At 35.2% G+C, this 22265-nt stretch overlaps 2 protein-coding genes across 2 annotated transcripts; one reads left to right on the forward strand and one right to left on the reverse strand.

Annotated features, from left to right (window-relative positions):
• Window positions 1–492: 492 nt before the first annotated feature.
• On the reverse strand, window positions 493–6557 carry LOC132560651 (peroxisome assembly protein 12-like). The gene is made up of 8 exons (XM_060225316.1): window positions 6389–6557; window positions 5526–5634; window positions 4862–4971; window positions 4049–4132; window positions 3302–3522; window positions 2861–3032; window positions 1626–1714; window positions 493–717 (listed from the first exon to the last, which is right to left on the reverse strand). The coding sequence occupies exons 1-8, from the start codon at window positions 6509–6511 to the stop codon at window positions 600–602; spliced, it is 1026 nt and encodes a 341-aa protein (XP_060081299.1). The 5' UTR covers window positions 6512–6557; the 3' UTR covers window positions 493–599.
• Window positions 6558–6615: 58 nt separating this feature from the next.
• Window positions 6616–21507, forward strand: LOC132560653 (AP-1 complex subunit beta-1-like). The gene is made up of 22 exons (XM_060225318.1): window positions 6616–6633; window positions 7173–7250; window positions 7563–7668; window positions 8116–8251; window positions 9013–9258; window positions 10543–10667; window positions 11708–11843; window positions 13015–13169; window positions 13554–13694; window positions 14057–14222; window positions 14444–14532; window positions 14811–14913; window positions 15052–15150; window positions 15667–15926; window positions 16982–17234; window positions 17549–17641; window positions 17876–18021; window positions 18894–19023; window positions 19164–19335; window positions 19543–19697; window positions 20086–20160; window positions 20464–21507. The coding sequence occupies exons 2-21, from the start codon at window positions 7214–7216 to the stop codon at window positions 20158–20160; spliced, it is 2823 nt and encodes a 940-aa protein (XP_060081301.1). The 5' UTR covers window positions 6616–6633; window positions 7173–7213; the 3' UTR covers window positions 20464–21507.
• Window positions 21508–22265: the final 758 nt, after the last annotated feature.

Here is a 22265-nt window from a genome sequence, read left to right on the forward strand (position 1 = left end):
ATTAAGTAAATATGTTCAGGGATGTTTGAGTTATGTTGTGCACAAGCGTTGTGCTACAGACACACACATGCATGATCACACTGAGGCTTACCAAGTGGAAAGTATAATCGAGATAAATTTATTTTATCCTTTGTTTATTTTATGACATTATACTGTATAATTTATATTGGAGTTTGAATAAATCAATGAATTTCTCGTCCTTCAACTTTCCTGTTTTCATCTCTTTTGGGCATTTTTTTCTACATAAAAAAGCTGTTTGAAAATCATCTGTTTCTTTGCTGGTGAAGACCCTTTAACCAAAACTTAAAGTATGATATGGTTGAGTGAGGTCATATACTACTAGCATATCCTGTGACCATGGTTTGGTGTAAAGCACAAACTTTCTGTACATTGTAAGCAAGAGAAAAGATACAAGAAGTGTTAGTAGTACTCAAGTTTTAATTAAAAACATGCAAAATTCTTCATAAAATTTTTAACAATAACATTTTGAATAATTAACGAAATTTTAACAATCATGCTTAAACACTCATCACAATAATTTTATAAATATATGTCCCACCATACACAATCATTCAGATGTTTGGCTTGAGCAGCTGTTGTCAAGAGTCTGGAGGATACAGTTTGATCAAGTGTTCTTGAGAGGCTGGATAGCTGGTTACTGGACAACATCGGTGTTTGTTCACATATTCATAAATACATGGATAGCAGAACACATACCTAAAACAGAAATATTTTCAGCACAACTGTAATGAAAATAAAGAAGCTGAAGCTACCATATATTAAATATTTTACATGAAACAATGAAGTTTATGTCTTAACAAGGTTGTTTGACAGTGGCGTTCATATAATTAGGAGTTGTCTACATATAGACTGTTTTAATCTACAATTACAATGAACGGTCACAACCTGGACAGTAAGGGCAGCATGTCAATTTTCATTTCGTCATGGTCAACAAGTCTTGGTTACTACAGGTCATGTGTCCAGATGATATTTGAAAATCTGACCATTTTGATAACGGTCAGGTTTTGATATGTCAATCGATAGGTGTGGTCAGTTGATACAGGGTTAGCACACTCCCCTTCCACCTTGCCATTTGAAGTTTGATTCCAAGGCCAACAATAGCGATTAAAATAAGATAGAAAAAAGTGTATTTGAAAAAAAAAATTAATTTATAGACTGGAAAACATTTAATATGGTAAATTGATAAGGAAGCCTGATTTATCTCCCTTGGACTGTGACTAATTTCAAACAGCATAATTTGCTGGTCCCTCATTTGGGAAGGAACCTCTCACTTTCATTATCAAACATCCCCATCCAAATCTTTCTTCATAAAACAGTGGTCATTGCAAGTACTATTTATAGATTTTTCACATCCTGTCTCAGCCAAGAGCGCTTAAAATGCTGTCAAGTCTGATTACAACAATCTACAGACAGCAGCCTACTATGTACAAGACAGTTCATATCAAGTGGAACTATCACTCCTTATACATCCCAGCAAAAAGAACATTCTCTGTTTTCAGTTGTGTAGATTTTCACTTTTCTAAGAAATAATCAAACTCCCTACTTTACAATTCATATCAAAATCAAATAAATCTTTTGTCAACAATATATGATGCGTTACCTACCCTGACACTGATAAGGCTGTGTCATTGGTTCTCGTCCTTAAACAAACTGGACAGACATTGTAAGGGGGCGTTGACAGGTCCTCATCACACTAAAACAAACCATTTCTCACAAAATATTCAAGTTTTCAAATAATATAAGTAGTAAATTTATCTTTAAAACCAAACAATATTTACTTAACATTCAGATCGATGTAAAATGTAGTTAATTACCATATACAATCATTTTCAGCTTTACAAAATTTGAAACCGTTCTGTTACCTTTTAACAAAAACCAGAATCAATGTGAGCAGGGGCTAACAAACATATATCTTAATCATCTTATATTAAAATCTTGTACACAAGTTTTCTATTTCCAAGGTTATCACAGATACAAACACATAGAGACAAAGTGATAAATATATACCACCACCACCTCCCATATGTAAGTGGGGGATATAGTAATAAAAGAACAAATATTCAACAAATGTTTAAAAAGTATGTAATCACAATATTCTTTCAAAAGAAGAAGTTTTAATTTTACGACAGAGACAAATTTATAAGGCAATACAAGTAAAAAGACAAAATCCAACAATGCTGTTTTACATCCTTTCCTTTAACACAACTCTTACTGAAATTTCAAACAGATGTACACAAATATTTATATATTCTAATTCATTTATGTATATTATCAAAGTGTTCGAAGGGTTCTTTGAATTTCTACAATGCATTTAATGAAAACAAGGTACAAGCAATTTTTATAACCGTGCAATAAAAAAGATTTGAGGTATAAGAATTACCTTTTTTCCTCAAACAAAAACTGATCAAATCTTCATTACATAGCTAACTAACATTCAATGAAAAAAGTTGGTAAATTCAGGCCAGTCTGATACAAAATCGTGTCCAGTCCACTTAAATTGAACTTTTCAAGAAACAGTGATAACAATTCATTGTCAAATTCAAAGATGTCCACCTGTCAACAGTTTTGTTACTTCGATCAAACAGGCACAGCTAGGGCCAAGAGGAACCTACACATGAAATTGCAGAAAGATCCATCCTGTAGTTCCTAAGAAATACTGATAACTATAACATTTACAGATGGATGGATGGACAGATGGACAACGGACCAAACACAGCACAATTTGAATTGCACACCATCTAATGCTGGTAAGGTAAAAGTAATGCAAAATTTCCATGACCCTAATTGGTCCTAAAATCTATTAATGGTATTACAATAGAGGTTGTGAACTTTGATTTACTTTTGGTGCCTCTGGGACAGGAAGTGACATCAACATTGGGGCGTTGGAATCACTGGTATACCACCAATCCAGGAACTGCAGGAAGAACACGCCTACAGATAGTCCAGTGGACAAGGAGGTGGCCGTCAGGTTCAAGGCCCTCTCCGCAATGTATTGGAGTCGCTCAGACGAACTACAATAAAGGAGTAATCATTGTTGTATAAACTTGTATGGCCTCTAATGACCTATCCTAAAATTATTTGGCTAATTTTAAATAAATAACAGTAAACCTTATTTCTACATAGGTGAATAAATTAGTTTATTTTAATTCTATCATAACCATCAGCTAATCATTTAAAAGGTCATACATTTCACTGAAGAATTGGCCAAACATGGACAATCTAAGTGTAATATTGAGACTTTATCAAACCTCCACATATTTATTCATAGATTGTACAATACCTGGCAGAGTTCCAGTCTACAAGTGAACCAACAGCAGAAGCAAGATCTTCCTCTTGTACATGACAGAGTTCCACCCCAGCCAGCTTGACAAATGGTGTGTGCCATCTTCCTCTACCGAACATGTATGCTAACTGATACCACAACACACTACCTTCCCAGGTCATGTGGATGTAAGGATATACTCCCACAAACGCTCTTGATAGACTTCCAACAACGCTTTGCTGAAACAAGCAATATGACAGTGAAAAACAATGTACATGTATACCTTATATATATTGAATGCTGTGGAGATCTTGGGTACATATTGTAACCAATATCTGGTTTATCTGACTAAGCTACAAAATGCATGTCTCCAATCAGAGACTTAGGACATCAGACACTGTGAAGGACTAATACACAATACTGTAATATGACTTCAGCAAAGAATAGCATGGACCACAAACTATACCATATTTTACAACCCTGCTCTATCTCAGACAATGAGCAGACAAACAGGTAAAAGCAGTGTCAAAAATTGATGTTTCTTTTTGGTTTTCATTGTTGAACACAGGAATCTTAAACATTAAAATGTGTCCCATTTCCATTTCTTTCTTCTCATTTCTTTCACTTGAATGTAACAGAAACAAACAACTATACCTGACAGGGCAGCAGTAGTAATCAAAACAAATGTAACTGAATATAAATAGTAATTATACACATAACTGTAACTGTCTAAGGTTTAAATAGTAACCACACAAACAACTGTACCTGGGAGATGTTGCCAATGTTCAGTCTATGCCGCATGTCTTCAAACTTTTTATCAATCTTATGCTTGATATACGGTATTAAAGCCTAGAAATCAAATAATAATACATGTCCAAACATATGGTACATAAAAATGATTTTTCTAAAGCAGGTATTTTCCAAATAGCTGATTTAAAAGAATATCTCCTTTTAGTTCAGTTATGCATATATTATGATTATCATACAGAATGACCAAATAATATAGTATTTCTTTAACAATTCTTCAGGTTTCACAAACCTTATAAACTTGGTATAACAATACAATACAGTGATTTACAGTCCCATACCAAACATGAAATTATATGACAAGAAAGCAATGCCCAACCATGGTGAACTCATATCCCAAATATAAAGTTAAAGTGACAAGCAGCGTAGCAGATAGATCCCAGACCAACTTTTTCTTTGATATAAGTCATAGGTCAAAATGTAGGCCAGATATCTATTTTTATACAAAGCAAATTGTCTCACCAAGGTGTACCTATAGCCAAAGTATGAAGTTTCACTGACAAGAAATTTAGGAGATAGAGCCTGGACAAAATAGACAAATGATGGATGGAAAGAGAGAAAGATGGAAGGATAGACAAAAGAATAAATGAACTGAGGGACTGAATGCAAATTATAGTCCCCCAGGTCTTGGTCAGGGACTAAGGATCGAAGATTCATACATTCAATGACGTCATACATTTTATTACATGGAAACGATCATCTGGGGTTTATTTTATACAACTATGGTCAAATCATCAGTGATGTAAAGGTAAGACTGGTTGTTGTACCCACCAGGCAGACAATGGATTTCCAGAAAATCTGAGGAGGAAGTTTATCACCAACACTCATTCCTGATAAAGGCACTCGCTTGATCCCATAGAAATTCTCAGCAAATGAAGAACCTGTAAGTTGTTAGATACTATCTGTATTAGGGTGAAAATGTTAATGTAATTACCATTCTAACTCAGGGAGAAAAAGCTAAAAAAAAAAAGCTGCACCAAAAAGTTTTCATTAAATAAAGGCTTCATCTGGAATTTCCTCAATCTGACAGTTTCAGGAAGTTAAAAAAATTCAAAATTTGTTAATCTTGCTGTTAAATCATTAGCACACATTAAGTTTTACATTTCAAATAAAGTGAAGGATGTTATTTTTGAGACTTTAAATAATTTTTGTAAATTTTTTAAGACAAAATCAGACAGCAAAATATGATTATAAATATCTTGAAAAATGGATAGAAAAAATCATCTTGTCTGTTTCATGGCTTTAGAGAAATATACACCTTTTATAATCAGCTTTTAGGGTAACTTTGGAAATTTGAACCAATGACAATAAAAATCTTTACATAGTAATCATATCTATTCTCAACGTAAATAAGGATACACAAAGTATGAAGAGAAGAAATAAATCTGTCAAGTGATTATAATACAATATTTATTCGAAACTTATTTAACCTTACAGTGATTACGGAGGTAGAAATTCTGGAGAACCAAGTCCAAACTTGTGTAAATTTCATCATACCATCGTATCATCCAGCCAAACTTATCTGGTCTGCTTTCAGCTAAAACCTGTAATTGGGTGATTTGAAAGTTAAATGTTCTATTCTGATTTAAAATGTACCATATTTAAAGTATTATTATCCTCCTCCAACTTTTTTTTTAATAAAATTGTGTTGATTGTTTAAACTACAACCCCTACTTGAGAGTAGTGTTATAGTACAAATCAAAACACTATTTTAAACTTTTCCATACAGATTGCAACAGACAATATACACTATGATTGGGTACATATTATCGTTCAGCTCTATTGAGAATGATGTAAAACTGTGCAATAGTCAAATCAAATCCCAAACCACAATGTACATTATTGTATGCAATGACTGCCCATGTATATCGAAATTTCATCTGAATTGTCCAATAGCTGAATTTGTGTAAATGTGATACTTTATAATCGTTTGGTTATTTGAAGCCAAGTCTTCAAGCCAATTTGGCTACTTCTATCGATCTGTCATCAATACTTTATATTTTATCAATACTGAATGTGACCATAGTCACCAGAGACAGAACATGTATAAGATGATGCGTAAACTGCCCCCTTTTTCAGCAAATGTTGTGATGCTTTAATTACCTCCCCTTAACGATAAAATAACTTATAATCATAAGAATGTTGTAAACGATAGTACTTAACATAAGATAAATATAAACACTGGCAAATACGTAATTGTATCATGTTAAAAAAGACAACAAAGGCTGAGCGATTTCAGAGTCAGTAACCCAGTCACTCACTCTGTACCGCTACAGATCTAGACCCGACTGCTTGTACCTTTACTGCGTGCTTTAAGGCTGGTCGGATTGTTGTCATCAGACTCTCTTGGGCTAAAATTTCAAAAATTGATGGCTTTGTTGTGAATGACGCTGATGTAATGTGTGCAGCCCTTTCTGCCATGGTTGATAAATATGTAAAGGAACATCTAACTACAATTGTTTTTGGATTGCAGTCTTCTTCTTCCGGTTTTGGATAAAAGGTGAAGGTCGGTGTCGTGTCGACGACGACGGAAGTTATTTGCAGTAAGTAAGCAACCTACCTTATATCTACAACATCGGTTGGCAGACAATCTGAAATGCATTATCAACAGAACAATGAATATGTGGTGTTTCCTTGGCTGATGTGATTTATTCTATATGAACATTCCTTTTATCCCAATATTCATCTTCTATTTTTCACCGGCTACTTCCGGTTTAATGACTGCCAAACGTCAATAGTGTAGAATCGGTTGATTTTTAGTATTTTATCAGGATATCAGGAATTTTTTCTCATTCTTATTTTAATAGAATTAAAGTAGTTTAGATACGCAAGACAAATTTTTGCCAAATTTCATTTGGATGATAAAACTCCGAGACTAAATCTAAATATATCGATTTGTAAGTGATCCTGACACACCCCCTTTTGCTGCTGTGTATACATTTCTTTACATGTAGAACAATAAGAGGATCACTGGACCAGTAAACGTAATATATGATTCAACACTTAACAAGTCAAACGACTCAATGTTACAGTTTATTTAAAAATATATAATATCTGTATATTGTGTGTTGTTTTATTTCAGGATTTTTTCACCTGATAGTGCAATTAGTTAGCTGAACCAAGATGACAGATTCAAAGTATTTCACTACCACCAAAAAAGGTAAAGGTTCTAAAGGACTTTTTTCAAGTTCAGAGTTCACTTTCTTACCTTTTTTTCTATTGGCATGGCTACCCAATGGTAATTTTGAAGTTCTGCAGCCCCCATCCACCCCCATTCTTTTAGACAAAAGCAATATGATAGTCAAACAGTCTCTACCACACGTATAATAAGGTACACTTCATTAAGGTGGTCAAAAAATGTGGGCTCTAGAAAACACAAGTTAACTTCAACACAGATCCCCAAAAAACTACAATCATGAGAAAACTACAGACGATAGATAACTGCTCAAATATAGTGATCTTCAAATTTCAGGTGAAATATTTGAACTGAAAGCAGAGCTCCAAAGCGATAAGAAAGACAAGAAGAAAGAGGCTGTAAAGAAGGTTATCGCTAGTATGACAGTTGGCAAGGATGTGAGGTAAGTGAAAGACTGAGTCAAGAATGTCAGGTCAGAAAATAATAGGGGCAAGCATGTCAAAAGGATGTATGAAGTACCCGTAGAAAAAGAATCAACATTTTCAGGTGTTATACATTTCTTTTTGAATGAACTTTGGAGAACCAAATATACAAGATATATTCTATCATAGTTTTGGTAAAATCTACTCACAAACACTCAGTCTTTGTACATCATTTCTGTTGGAATATCAATTAAAGTTTGTGCATCAGTTAAGTATGAGAAGACCTTAGAGTGGTTGTAGATTTTCCATTTGATATCAATTAACATTTATTGTAATCTCTCAAACAGTGATACTGATTTGTATATAAGTAGAGAAATTCATGGTCTATAGACATTTTATTGTTTCCAAATTGTTTTCTGATTTCTTAAGTGTTACTAAATATAGAAAATAATTTTGTATATTTTCAGTGCCCTGTTTCCAGATGTTGTCAACTGCATACAGACAGACAACTTAGAGCTGAAGAAACTGGTGTATTTATACCTGATGAACTATGCCAAGAGTCAGCCTGACATGGCTATTATGGCTGTCAACACATTTGTCAGGGTGAGGTCATACTGCCTGCAGTTGCTAAATTAATCATGTGTTTCTACTCCTGTGTTGGTGTGTTATTAAATACTCACACTTTGTAAATACTTTTCTTAAAGTTTCTACTTTAGTTAAGTATGTTCTTACCGTAATAACACCTAGCTGTAGCTAACTTTGAACTGAGGACCTCCAGATTATAAATGGCTGTTCTAGCCAACAAAGCTAAACCTATGTGATCATGAATCACAAATTTGACTACATTTTCTCTTTATAGGAATTGTTCAAGATTTTATTTTGGTTATTGTAGTAAAATAAAAAAAAAATTTTTTAAAAAAAGTAAAAAATCTTTTATTTTTGTGGGGTTGATATACACCTGATATCATGGATAAAAACAACACATGAAATCCTCTAGTATTCATTCAATAAAGATTGCCTACAAAATCAACACAATAAATCTGCAACATAATTTTATGGTTTTACAGTAAGGCTATATCTTTTGATTAATTTTCAGGCTATTTTTAATTTGAAATCTACTTTTCAATCCGATGCTGAAATGTATTCCAACAGTTCTATGCATTCAACATATTGCAGTACTTCTTCTTTTATACTGATATTGATTTCTACTTGTTAAAGGGACGAAATTCTTGTAACATCCTGATATAAAAATGCATACCAGTAACTTTTTTAAATTGTTTATGTACAAATAAGGAAAGTAAACCAGGCCTAAAATGTTATATGTGTATTGGGAATTTCAAAACTTTTTATGTTAAATAACATAGGACTGTGAGGATGCTAATCCTCTGATCCGAGCTCTTGCTGTAAGGACTATGGGTTGCATTCGTGTGGACAAGATCATTGACTACCTATGTCAGCCTCTGAGGAACTGTCTGAAGGATGAGGACCCCTATGTGAGAAAGACAGCTGCAGTTTGTGTGGCAAAGCTCCATGATATCAATGCTCAGCTGGTGGAGGACCAAGGTTTCCTGGATCTCCTTAAAGATATGTTGTCTGACTCCAACCCAATGGCAAGTAACACATAACCACCTGTCTTGGGTTTTTTTATTTATTTGTTTGACAAGTTATACCAGGGCTGTTCAAATATGAAAGAAGTACAGCCTACTGATCTTCCTGTAAAAACCCATGTAATGTGCACAGTTTTCCTTTTTTTTTGAGAGAGAGAGAATAAAGGGGTAGTCCAGGCACCATTATCTTACTAAAATGTGTAATGTGACACATATGCATGGCTACACTACATTCCTTGCCATGCCATTCCGTGCCCTGTGTACAGATTGCTTGCATATACAGAGTTAGGGCCACAATTTAGGTCAGCTGGCGCATGCATGTGACCGAGAGACACGAAAGAAAACTTGACTCACAGAGATTGTAATTACCTGGTTTGGTTATCAATAGATAGATAATGACTTGTACCTGTAATTTCAACACAAACATTACGCAGTTTTTTTTTTTTTTTTTTTTGTTTTTTTTTTGTTTTTTGTTGTTTTTTTTTTGTAATTGTGTTATACCTTTAAAAATTGAAGGTAATGAAAAGTTAGTAAATGAAGTGAAAACAGAACCTGAGGAGAATACTTTTAAGTTTTGGACTTTATATCGTTGATCTGATGTGTTGGCTGAAAATTCTGAGATTGATTTCTTGGCTCCTGGGGATCAATATTGACTGGAATTTTTGGGTGCACACATTATGCGAATAGAAGGGTTTTTTTTTCATGTTTTCAGCCCCAAAATGTACCTGTGCACATTACTTAGGTTTTGATGGTACATGCTTCCTGATGAATCTCTACTAAACTTTTCAAAGTCTGTATTGATATTTGCAGATCTGTCCCGATTCATGCTTGACATGATAAATTAAAAGTGTCATCAAACTCGTTTGTTCACAGGCATGTAACATTTTTGAAAAGCACATTTAGGCAAAGATTGTAACCATTTGGTGAGGTGGGATAGCTTGTGTTATTCATTTTGATGAGGGAATTAGATTTTGAAATTTGAAAAAAATCTTGGAGTTGTATTTGCTCTGCAGTGTTTCATAAGGTTATCAGTGGCTTACTGGCTAGAAATTTACAGTGATGTTTTTATGTTACTGAAGAAAAGGTACTCTCAAAAATAGACAATGCCTTGAGCAATTACTGGCCTTTTTTCATAGAAAAATTTCAAAATCTGTGAATTATAAGTTTCTTATCTTAAAACATCAAAGTTCAGAATCCTTTATACTGAAAAGGAGGTTAATTTTTATAACAGAAATGACAGAAATGATTGATTGAGACTGGATTACTGAATTCTTCAGTGTTTTACAGGTAGTGGCCAATGCTGTAGCAGCTATAACGGAGATACTGGAGTCATCACCGACTGCTCAACAGGTGTTGGTGATGAATGGTAACACCATTAACAAGCTTCTCACCGCTCTCAATGAGTGTACAGAGTAAGTAGAAATATTGGTCAACAAACATTTTATTGTTCTTTAAGACTGTACAAAAGACAATTAAATAGCACCTTTAATACAAATTTAGAGTTAGATACAGTAGAGAAAAACAATTAATTAAAATGGATTATCCTTCAATGGCTCGTCAGTGATGCTAAGGGCTTTAATATTGAAGCCTAGGAGGTGAGTGAGGAAAATCCAAAGTGATAAAAAGAAAAATCAAAACCTAGATTGGGAGGTGCTTAATCTCCATAATGCATTAAATTTCTAAATTTTCATATATCTGTCAATGTTTGAACTACGTCAACTACATGTGTATATTCTGAACCATGCTGTTGTTTGAATGAATTAAAATGTGGCATGCAGGTTTCAGCAAACGTAGGGGACTAAAAGTCCACCAGCAGTGTCTTTCACCTGCAATGTCCAAGATTGTGCAAAAGACACTCAGTGAATAGCACTATTTCATATAGATAAATTTTCCCCTCTTTATAATGTAACAATTCTCAGTCTTATTGGTAATGTGTATAGGTTGGGCTAGGTGTTTATCCTTCATTTATTTATCTGATGACCTAGTAATATTTACAGGTGGGGTCAGGTGTTCATCCTTCATTTATTTATCTGTTGACCTGGTAATATTTACAGGTGGGGTCAGGTGTTCATCCTTCATTTATTTATCTAATGACCTGGTAATATTTACAGGTGGGGTCAGGTGTTTATCCTTCATTTATTTATCTGTTGACCTGGTAATATTTACAGGTGGGGTCAGGTGTTCATCCTTCATTTATTTATCTGATGACCTAGTAATATTTACAGGTGGGGTCAGGTGTTCATCCTTCATTTATTTATCTGATGACATGGTAATATTTACAGGTGGGGTCAGGTGTTTATCCTTCATTTATTTATCTGATGACCTGGTAATATTTACAGGTGGGTCAGGTGTTCATCCTTCATTTATTTATCTGTTGACCTGGTAATATTTACAGGTGGGGTCAGGTGTTCATCCTTCATTTATTTATCTGATGACCTGGTAATATTTACAGGTGGGGTCAGGTGTTTATCCTGGATGCCATTTCCAACTATACTCCTAAGGATGACAAGGAGGCCCAAAGCATCTCTGAGAGAGTGACTCCTCGCCTGGCCCATGCCAACGCCGCAGTTGTCCTATCAGCAGTCAAGGTAAGAGACTGCCATTGTTGAATGCTATATGTTAACTGAATGTACTATTTCTTCCGGGTTATAAGTCGCACTGGTATGTAAGCTGCAGGGCCAGCTTTTGCATTTTTTATTGGATCACATATAAGCTGCACCCTTTCTCATGATAGGGTGATCACTTGTTGACATTTGATATACCGGTAACAGAAATCAGAAGGCAGTTCCTACGAAGTGGTTACCATTACGCTGACCAAAGTTTGTTCATATAACAGACAACAGAGGGCAACTTATCAAGATCATTAGAGAAATATCTAATTAAATTTGCAAATAAATTTTACACAGATAATTTTAGATAATCATAGATGTATTTCAGAAAACGTAAAATAGCAAGTATCGATCTTGTTTGGCTCGGGTGCCTTCACAGATTATCTATGCACAGATATAGGGCCAGACGATTTACTAAACTCCATCAGCGTCTGTCCTGTTAAATATTAATGAAGGCTTTTGTATGCTGACCAAATTCTTATAGTCTCATATCATTTCTTCTTGTAAATTACACAAAGCAATTCATATCGTGAACAAGCATGGCGGTTGTTCTGGAATTAGACCTATAACTCAATGACCTATCAATCTCATTGTGCAAAAGGCTATTGTTAACTTCTGCCATGGCTTGGAAGTAACAAGGAAAGTTCAGAACATATCATAGTGGTTCATATTAAAAAGTATGATAAATTAAATCCATGAGAATGTTGTTTTTATATCAATCTTCAAATCATCCTGCATATGATTGCAAGTACAGTACAGTCTGGTGTACTGGTATGACTTCCTGTTTTTGTTTTTTTTTTTAATCTTGCCAATTTTCTTATCTAAATATAAGTCACACTGGTACGTAAGCCACACACCCGACTCACGAAGTAAAAACGATGCAGCTTATAATCCAGAAAATATGATATACATGTTACTTGCCAGTAAATTGTTGTAACAAATCACTAGGGACGTATATAAATGCAAAAACTAGCCTATATGCTTTGCCATGTATAAATGACAAGAAATGATGTATGTACTTTATCAGATGGGACAGATCAGAAATTAAATCAAGTATTTGATTTAGTATAATCAGAGTGATTGCCCTTTGTTTAGGTTTCGTACTTGTGTTAGTAAGTAGTGGATGATAGATAGCTTTATTTTGTAACAGGTTGTGATGAAGTTTATGGAGATGTTAGAACCAAACAGTGAATATGTATCCATGCTGGTAAAGAAATTAGCTCCTCCCCTTGTCACCCTGTTGTCTGCAGAACCTGAAATCCAATATGTTGCCCTCCGTAATATCAACCTCATTGTCCAGAAAAGGTAGGCAGTTTCAACTTTTTCTTTACAGTTGTAAATATACCAGCAAGGTCTTAAAAGCCTCTTCTAATACTGTCTAGGATTAAAATATTCTCAATACGTTTATCATTCAATTGAATTAAAGACTTTCTTTTTACAGTTGTTCATTATATGGAACAAAATAATTGTCTGGTTTATTGTGTGAAATTAATTCACATTCATATAAATTTTGTTGTGTTACATCTTAATTTTCTCTCCAAATTTCAAAATATTTAAGATAATCAAACATTTTTAATTGGGTTGGAAGGAGGTAAATACTTTTTCACAGTAAAACTAGTTTAACTGGGAAATCTCTCAGTAGGAGAAGCCATGGGAGCCATGAAGTGTTGATGTGTATATCTGTTGTAGACCTGACATATTGAAGAATGAGATGAAGGTATTCTTCGTCAAATACAATGACCCCATCTATGTGAAACTGGAGAAGTTGGATATCATGATTCGTCTTGCCACACAGGCTAACATAGCTCAGGTTCTGGCTGAACTCAAGGAGTAAGTGTGTAAAACAGCTTGGTCTATTTCATTAGTAAAACCAACAAACTCTGTGAGGATTTTTTCGTCTTGTTTTCTTATAAATGTATTTTAGTTGCAAGGATTTTTCACTAATGAAAAAAAAATATTGGTTTTGCAAATGAAAAACAAACTTCTGTAACCACTAGGTTTCACAACACAATCATTTTGTATTTTGCATGATAACTGTCTATAAACAGAAAGATCTAGTATTTGTCCAAATCTTCAAACAATCATAACGAATTTAGACTTGTATTTTTTTGAGAATTATCATTTTTAAATGATATAAAGTAAAACAGAATTTTATGTGGTGAATTTTGAACAAAAATCTTTGGTTTATACAGGTATGCTACAGAAGTAGACGTGGACTTTGTGCGTAAATCTGTACGTGCTATAGGGCGTTGTGCTATTAAGGTAGAACAGGCTGCCGAAAGATGTGTGAGCACACTCCTTGACCTCATTCAGACCAAGGTCAACTATGTTGTACAAGAAGCCATTGTTGTCATTAAGGTAAAAATGTTTTACAATCCTGAAAAGATTATCTTCCTAAGAAAATGTCCTTCAATATCAACTCATTAACTAGTCATGTCAAAATTTGCAGTCATGTCAAAATTTGCTTAAGTTACTTTCGCAAACACATCACTGAAATTTAGTGTTAATTTCGGTATACAATTATTTATTTTAGGTAATGTATCCTTAGACTTACAGCTATGTTCTGATCTTTTGTTCAGGATATTTTCAGAAAATACCCCAACAAGTATGAGAGCATTATTGCCACTTTATGTGAAAATCTGGACACATTGGATGAACCAGAAGCCAGGTAGTATTGGGTGGTCATTATAATTATCAAAATAAACAGCATTTAACACTTTGAGCAGAAAACCACTTAAAACCACTGTTTTCTTCATTGTTTTAATATCCTTAGTGATGGTTGACTGAAATTATTGGAACACAAGAACACAAACTAAAAATGTTATTGAGTGAGAAAATGGAATTTTTGTTAAAAGATGTATTTTATGTTAATGTCTTTTTAATTAAATGTACTGAAATGACATGAGATAAAACATCAAAAATTGAGATTTCAATTCCAATCACAAGGGCTTCTATGATCTGGATCATTGGGGAGTATGCTGAGAGAATTGACAATGCTGATGAGCTACTCGAAAGTTTCTTGGAGGGCTTCCAGGATGAGAACACACAGGTGCAGTATATTGATTAACAGAAATTTTTATTAAAATGAAATGCTATTAAGGTAAAGATGTTCAATTCATGATTTGAAGTAACAATGATAGAGACCAGTTGACAGTATTGATTTAACCACTTACTATAATGTCTACAGGTACAGCTACAGCTGTTGACAGCCATTGTGAAACTGTTCCTGAAACGCCCCACTGACACTCAGGAGCTTGTACAACAAGTTCTAAGTCTAGCCACACAGGTAAGTACAACTGCATTTAAACCCAGGTACACACAGGAAGGTACAGCTACATTTATCCCCAGGTACACACAGGAAGGTACAGCTACATTTATCCCCAGGTACACACAAGTAGGTACAGCTTCATTTATCCCCAGGTACACACAAGAAGATACAGCTACATTTATCCCCAGGTACACACAGGAAGATACAGCTACATTTATCCCCAGTTACACACAAGTAGATACAGCTACATTTATCCCCAGGTACACACAGGAAGATATAGCTACATTTATCCTCAGGTACACACAAGTAGATACAGCATATCATTCAGTTTGCTGCATACAAGTTCACTTTGTGGGAAATAGATATCCTGATATCAGAGATCACAACCATGTTCCCTGGGAATTCCTTCAAATTAAAATGAAATGTTCAGAGTAAACTAACCAGTATCGTGTGGAACTGTTATCAACTTAGCTCTTCAGTCCTTAACCTATAGACTAGTATTGGCCCATTTGGCATTTTTTATTTGTTTTACAGGACAGTGATAACCCTGATCTTCGCGACCGAGGCTACATCTACTGGCGACTGTTGTCCACAGATCCAGCAGCTGCAAAGGATGTCGTTCTAGCAGAGAAACCACTCATCTCTGAGGAGACTGACCTGATTGAGCCAACACTTCTAGACGAGCTTATTTGTCATATTTCCAGTCTTGCATCAGTCTACCACAAGCCACCCAACTCGTTTGTAGAGGGATCCAAATCCTCATTCAAAAGGGCACTTCCTCCCAGGTCACAGTCGTAAGTACAGTTCTAGTCCACCCAGGTCACAGTTTTAAGTATGGTTCTAGTCCACCCAGGTTACAGTCTTAGGTACGGTTTTAGTTCTCCCAGGTTACAGTCGTAGGTACGGTTTTAGTTCTCCCAGGTCACAGTCGTAGGTACGGTTTTAGTTCTCCCAGGTCACAGTCGTAGGTACGGTTTTAGTTCTCCCAGGTTACAGTCGTAGGTACGGTTTTAGTTCCCCCAGGTTACAGTCATAGGTACGGTTTTAGTTCTCCCAGGTCACAGTCGTAGGTACAGTTCTTGTCCTCCCAGGTCACAGTTTTAAGTACGGTTTTAGTTCTCCCAGGTCAAAGTTGTAGGTACGGTTTTAGTTCTCCCAGGTTACAGTCGTAGGTACGGTTTTAGTTCCCCCAGGTTACAGTCGTAGGTACGGTTTTAGTTCTCCCAGGTCACAGTCGTAGGTACGTAGGTACAGTTCTTGTCCTCCCAGGTCACAGTTTTAAGTACAGTTTTAGTTCTCCCAGGTCACAGTCGTAGGTATGGTTTTAGTTCTCCCAGGTCACAGTCGTAGGTATGGTTTTAGTTCTCCCAGGTTACAGTCGTAGGTATGGTTTTAGTTCCCCCAGGTTACAGTCGTAGGTACGGTTTTAGTTCCCCCAGGTTACAGTCGTAGGTACAGTTTTAGTTCTCCCAGGTTACAGTCGTAGGTACGGTTTTAGTTCCCCCAGGTTACAGTCGTAGGTACGGTTTTAGTCCTCCCAGGTCACAGCCATGAATACACTTCTTTTCTACACAGGTCACAATTGTAAGTATGGTTGTAGTCCTCACAGAACAGAGTCATTAGTGCAGATCTAGTCCTAGAAATGTGACTGACCATTGGATAAGTTGAGTATTTCATTTGGGACCGTCAACTTCAACTGATCTGTGTTTTACTGTACTTTGATAGTCTCCAGTAAGGTAGGGGTTTAAAACGCTGTTCCTGGAGACAAATATGATATGAAAGTCTATTAAACAAGCTTTAAATATTGTAATTAGAGAATGTTTAAACACATGGTAATTCTATATTACAGAGGAAATCTGGGTGACACAGAGGAAATGGGAGCACCAGATACTGCTTCCCCCGGGGGAGAAATGCCATCAGCCCAGCCTCCACCCCAGGCAACAGTCATCCCGGGTGTGGACTCCCTTATTGGGGACCTCCTCGACATGGACTTGGGGGGACCCTCCATGCAACAGCAGCAGATGTACTCCAACCCAACCTCTCAAACCCCTGTACAGACCTCTGGGGCTATGGATCTCCTTGGCGAGGGTCTCGACTCTCTTGTATGTATACCATGTCAGAAAACAAGTGTTTTACATGGGAGTGCTTAGACTAGTTCTCTAGGGTACATTTTACTGGAAAGAATGAAACTATTGACTCCTATGGCAAAATGCTAAACATTTAAAAGCAAAGAAAACTAGCTGATGTCAAGTAGAATATTAGGTTACTATATAGATAGCGCTTGTCAATCTCCTCACAAAATTTTGAGACATCTGGTTACATATAACACGATAGCCAAACAAAAACAGGGTGTGAATGAAAAAACCTTCTTTTCTGGTTTTAGAAAGCATGTTTTATCTGTTATGTTTTTTGGTAGCTTGGCGGGCCAGTGACTGGAGGAGATACATTAGGAGGACTTGGGGACATCTTTGGTATGCCACAGACGCAGTCCTATGTCCCACCATCAGAAGTAAGTACAGGTCCTTGTCAGCTGAAAACAGATGTTTGTCACTTCACATCAGCTGTAATCAGATGCTTTTATCAAATAATGAAAAAAAATCACTAAGATATCTGTTTCTTCTCTTCAACTGAAAACCAATGTTTTGTCAATTAATGAAAAAAACTGTTGTGTCAATTGAGAGAATTCTCATCATTATTGAAAAGAAACAGCAATAATTACTGAAAAATTCATCATATTTTACAGGTTTGGTTACAAGCTGCTAAAGGTAAAGGATTGGAAATTAACGGAACATTCTCACGCAAACAGAATGCAGTTTATATGGAGTTTACATTTACAAATAAAGCTATGCAGCCAATGTCAGGATTTGCTGTTCAGTTCAATAAAAACAGGTAAATGTTGTGCTTTGTCACATCACTATCACCTCCTGATCACATGTCTGATTCCATAGCATTGCTTTGGCTGAAGAACTTCCATTATTTAAAGCTTGTTGCATGATCTTTAGAACACATGTATGAAATAATCGGGTTTCAATTTAACTTTCCGTATGGAAAGGGTAGCCCTCTGAAAATGTATCAATGGCATAATGTATTTTATAAAAAGTTACGTGGAGACTCTTCTTCATGATTTCAGCGTTGAAATTGGTAATTGAATTGTCTTTGAAAGAAATGACTGTAAAATCATATTTAATTTGTTCAATTCAGAAGTTTTTATACTGTTCTGATAATGAATGATGATTATTTACTCACAATTGATAAAAGTTCCTTGAACTTGGGAATGTTCTTGTCACAAATGCTGTTTTTTCAGGGATTGAATTTTTCCTGGATGAAATAAAATCAAAGAATTAATGAAATGGAGAGAGTAAACCAGAACTCATTTCATTTCTACTGTGAAAAATAATATCTTTTACTTAAGTTTGTGTTAAAACAGTAGATCGAATATTTGCAAAGGAATTTTAGTTAAGTGATCAACTGAATCTTACATTATCCATACATTTAAATAAAAATTTGTGGACTTGGTTCATAGTTTTTTTTGTATTGAGAAAATTTTATTCAAAATCTTCAATGTAGCTGTTTGTGTGTCTTTCAACTTCAGATTTTCACAAATTGGCTTTTTATTGCAAAGTCACTTTGATTAGTATTTGTGATAGTTGTTAATATATGATAAATGACAAGAAAACGATTCACTTCAATTTAGTGTTTCCATGGTGTTCATTTGAAGGCTAATTACATCAAAATTATTTCCTTTATTTTTTAATTGACAGTTTTGGTTTGACGGCTGCAGCACCTTTACAAGTTCAAAGTCCACTGCCTCCTAACCAAGGGGCATCAGCCTCTCTTGAGCTTAATCACATGGGCCCAGTACAGAAGATGGATCCCCTGACTAATCTACAGGTATAAAGTCACACCAGAACAATCTTAATGGTTCTTAATTAGTGTACACAAGGTAGGAAAAAGTGTTCATTGGTTTGATATTAAAGTTGAAAATACATGTTTTAGTGTGAATACAGATTGATATATTTTATGTTTTACAGGTGGCCGTTAAGAACAATATCGATGTGTTCTACTTTAGCTGTAGTATCCCAATGCATGTGCTGTTCGTGGAGGATGGTGAAATGGACAAGAGAGTGTTCCTGGCTACCTGGAAGGATATACCTGCCACTAACGAGGTCCAGAGTACTATATCTAACGTGCAGCACAATGCAGGTATGCATTTTTGGAAGATGTAACATTTTATTGATAAATCAGACTGCATGAGTTCTAATGTAACTTTGTAAAGTTGTAAAGTGTGACATTTGAGACAGTTCCAGAGCTGTACTCATTTGAATCTTTGCTCTAGGCAGGTAAGATACCTTTAGTAATCAATAACAAATGATTTTTTCTAACTATATCAACACTTACGTTTTGTTTCAGATACTGTGCAACAGAAGTTAAGAAACAGTAACATTTTTACGATTGCTAAGCGTAATGTTGAGGGCCAGGATATGCTGTATCAGTCACTCAAACTCACTAATGGAATATGGGTCCTTGCCGAGCTCAAGATCCAGCCCAGTAACCAGAACTTCATGGTATGCACACTCTGTAGTAGACATGCCATCTCATGTGATTTACGGCATTTGGTAGACAGTTTTGTTAACATTATTGTCTGAATTTCTCGACTCCTGGGACAGTTTTGTTCATATGCTTGTTTAGATGTGTTGACAATTAAATCCAAACCTCAGGTTTATAAAAAAAAAAAAAAAAAAAAATCTGTTTTATTTTGCGTGGCAATCTTTTGAAAAGGAAGCATATCAAATGGAGATATTTTTTATCTTTCAGGTGATTTGTCTGAATCAGATGGAGAATTCATTTTAATTAATGAACTCATGTTATTCACTTCAAATTTCACATGAATGTTACTTCTTTATTTTGAATTTACACTTTTCTGACCATTTCCGTTTCTTTTTATAATTACAGTTGTCACTGAAAGCCAGAGCGACAGATGTTTACCCTGGTGTACAGCAGGCTTATGACACTATCCTCCACAACTAGGTACATACTTTGTATTTTAATTTGTTAATGCTTTAAGGAACAGTCAACTTGCAAAATCATTTTACAAAAGGTTTTTTTTATATTTTATTCTTCATCAAACATTGAAATTTCAAATTAGTATTTTGCTTTAATAATCCCAGATTTTAGCTGTCAATCACAAAGATATTTAAAATGTTCAGGTGAAAGTTCTAAATTCGCTGTTAATTCATACAGTTTTGACGGAAATCATGTTAGTAGAACATATCTTTATATGACATTTTTGTATAATGTTTATTTTTTGGTGTTTTTTTGTTCTTTTTTTAGATTTCCAATGGAAGTGTCTGACAAGAACTGCAATGTTAGATGTGTTTACTACAGTTTACAAAACTTATCAGAGGAAAATATGCCTAACCCTGATTCAGAAAAAATTATAGACAGCTTTGTAGTATTTGTCATCACACTGAGTGTTTGTGTGGAGCATTTTGAATTATGTTTCAGAAGAATGATAATACTATTGGACACTTACATGGCACATTTCACCAAAACATTTGGATGAAATGTCGTTCGATTAAAATATTATCAGTATTTAAGTATGTGTTTCATAAAACAAAAGTTAGTTATTAATCTGAGAATATATATGCTATTTCTTTTAATCCATATCTGGAACAAGACGACAAAAATTGGTTCCCAGAGTTACCAATACAGCTTGACATACTTGTAGTGAACAAAGTGTAGGGAAAAAGCATAAAAACTGTATATACTTATCATTTAGGCAATCCCCTAAACATATCTACTAGGGCCATCCAGGTTAACATAGAACTGATCTTCTTCCACGGAATTATTCATTGTGTTTGGTCGTTTTATAAATACAGTAACAATACAGTTTAAAATCAAACACCCTTGTTTGTATCTTGATAAAAGAAATCAAGTGCAGGTCTTTAACTTCTGTGGACAAAAGTTGTCTGGAGTGATGCTGGCCATGCTGCTTGTTCGGACCCTTAATTTTTGATTTAACGATTTTCTGTCGAGTTATGTCCCTTCCATGATACCCCTTGTTGAAGCATGTGGTAAGAGACGCCAAAGCCAGACTGTGGCTTCCATTTTTTCTTCCAGAAAATGGAATTGTGTTATATAACTTAAAACCCTCCAAATATTGTGGAAACCAATCTTTCAACATTCAGTCTCGATGAACAAAGTTTATGATCATAATTTTTTTTCACAGTATGGTATATACATGTACATGAATTTAAAAGAGGTTGTTCTCACTGAGTTCCTACTGTGTAAACAATAAGGTTCATCCTTATCATTATAATTTATTTCTGTATGTTGTCGTATTCAGGATCTTCAGTAATAAATGTTAAAGTGTGATTATTTTGTTAACATTGTTATATTGGTCACATGGACATATGAAACTGGTATTATTAATCGGGTTACCCCATACCTTGTCACGTCCATTGCGGGAATTGAACCCCAGACATTTAGGTGGAAGACAAGTGCGATACCACTGCACCATACAACCACCCACAGTCAAATAGCAGAAGTCAGATGGTTGTTGGGAGGATACATTCTGTCCAGACAATTACAATTACTCAAAGACCCGAAAAACATCCTCCTGGAGTTTGACAAGTTATAGCTATTTCTGAAGACAATAGAATTTCTTAATCCTTGATACTTTAGGATACTTCAGGGGTTACAGTCACTTCCGCTCTCTGAATCCCTGGAACATGTCCTGGCAAAATTGAAGGCTCCATATACATTTTGAACAAGACAAAAAGGCTAGTTTGATCCTTTAATATATATCAAATGAATCTCGAGGTCAATTACAGCTATATTGTAATGACTTTGAAGTTAGGTGTCGCACCTTTGTAATATTCATACAGAGTGTACTGGCCTGTGATTGGTCAGGGTTTTTTTCCCAGAACAAATCAAATTACTTCGCCTGTGCCTTCAGTTTTGCCATGACATGTTCCAGGGGTGCAGAGAGCAAAAGTGATCATAACCCCTGGATTACCCAGGATGAAGTTCTTATAACACAACCACAAATTGGTCTATTCCTTACCATCTTGTGCACTACCTACCTGCTGTTAATATGCTCCACACTGGTCATTTGTTAGATGAAGGTGACC

This window comes from Ylistrum balloti, unplaced genomic scaffold, assembly GCF_031769215.1.
Source record: "Ylistrum balloti isolate Yb309-2 unplaced genomic scaffold, AGI_CSIRO_Ybal_v1 Utg371090, whole genome shotgun sequence".
Lineage (NCBI taxonomy): Eukaryota > Metazoa > Mollusca > Bivalvia > Pectinida > Pectinidae > Ylistrum > Ylistrum balloti.

Bases quoted from the DNA above. Each gene is read 5' to 3' on its own strand.
- LOC132560651 (XM_060225316.1), bottom strand. From the start codon at position 6,511: ATGGCAGAAAGGGCTGCACACATTACATCAGCGTCATTCACAACAAAG. The intron at 5,635-6,388 runs GTACAAGCAGTC...ACCCAATTACAG, and splicing joins CCTTAAAGCACGCAGTAAAG to GTTTTAGCTGAAAGCAGACC. The intron at 718-1,625 runs GTAGGTAACGCA...TTTCTGTTTTAG, and splicing joins ACAGCCTTATCAGTGTCAGG to GTATGTGTTCTGCTATCCAT.
- LOC132560653 (XM_060225318.1), top strand. From the start codon at position 7,214: ATGACAGATTCAAAGTATTTCACTACCACCAAAAAAG. The intron at 10,668-11,707 runs GTAAGTAGAAAT...TAATATTTACAG, and splicing joins GCTCTCAATGAGTGTACAGA to GTGGGGTCAGGTGTTTATCC. The intron at 19,336-19,542 runs GTATGCATTTTT...GTTTTGTTTCAG, and splicing joins TAACGTGCAGCACAATGCAG to ATACTGTGCAACAGAAGTTA.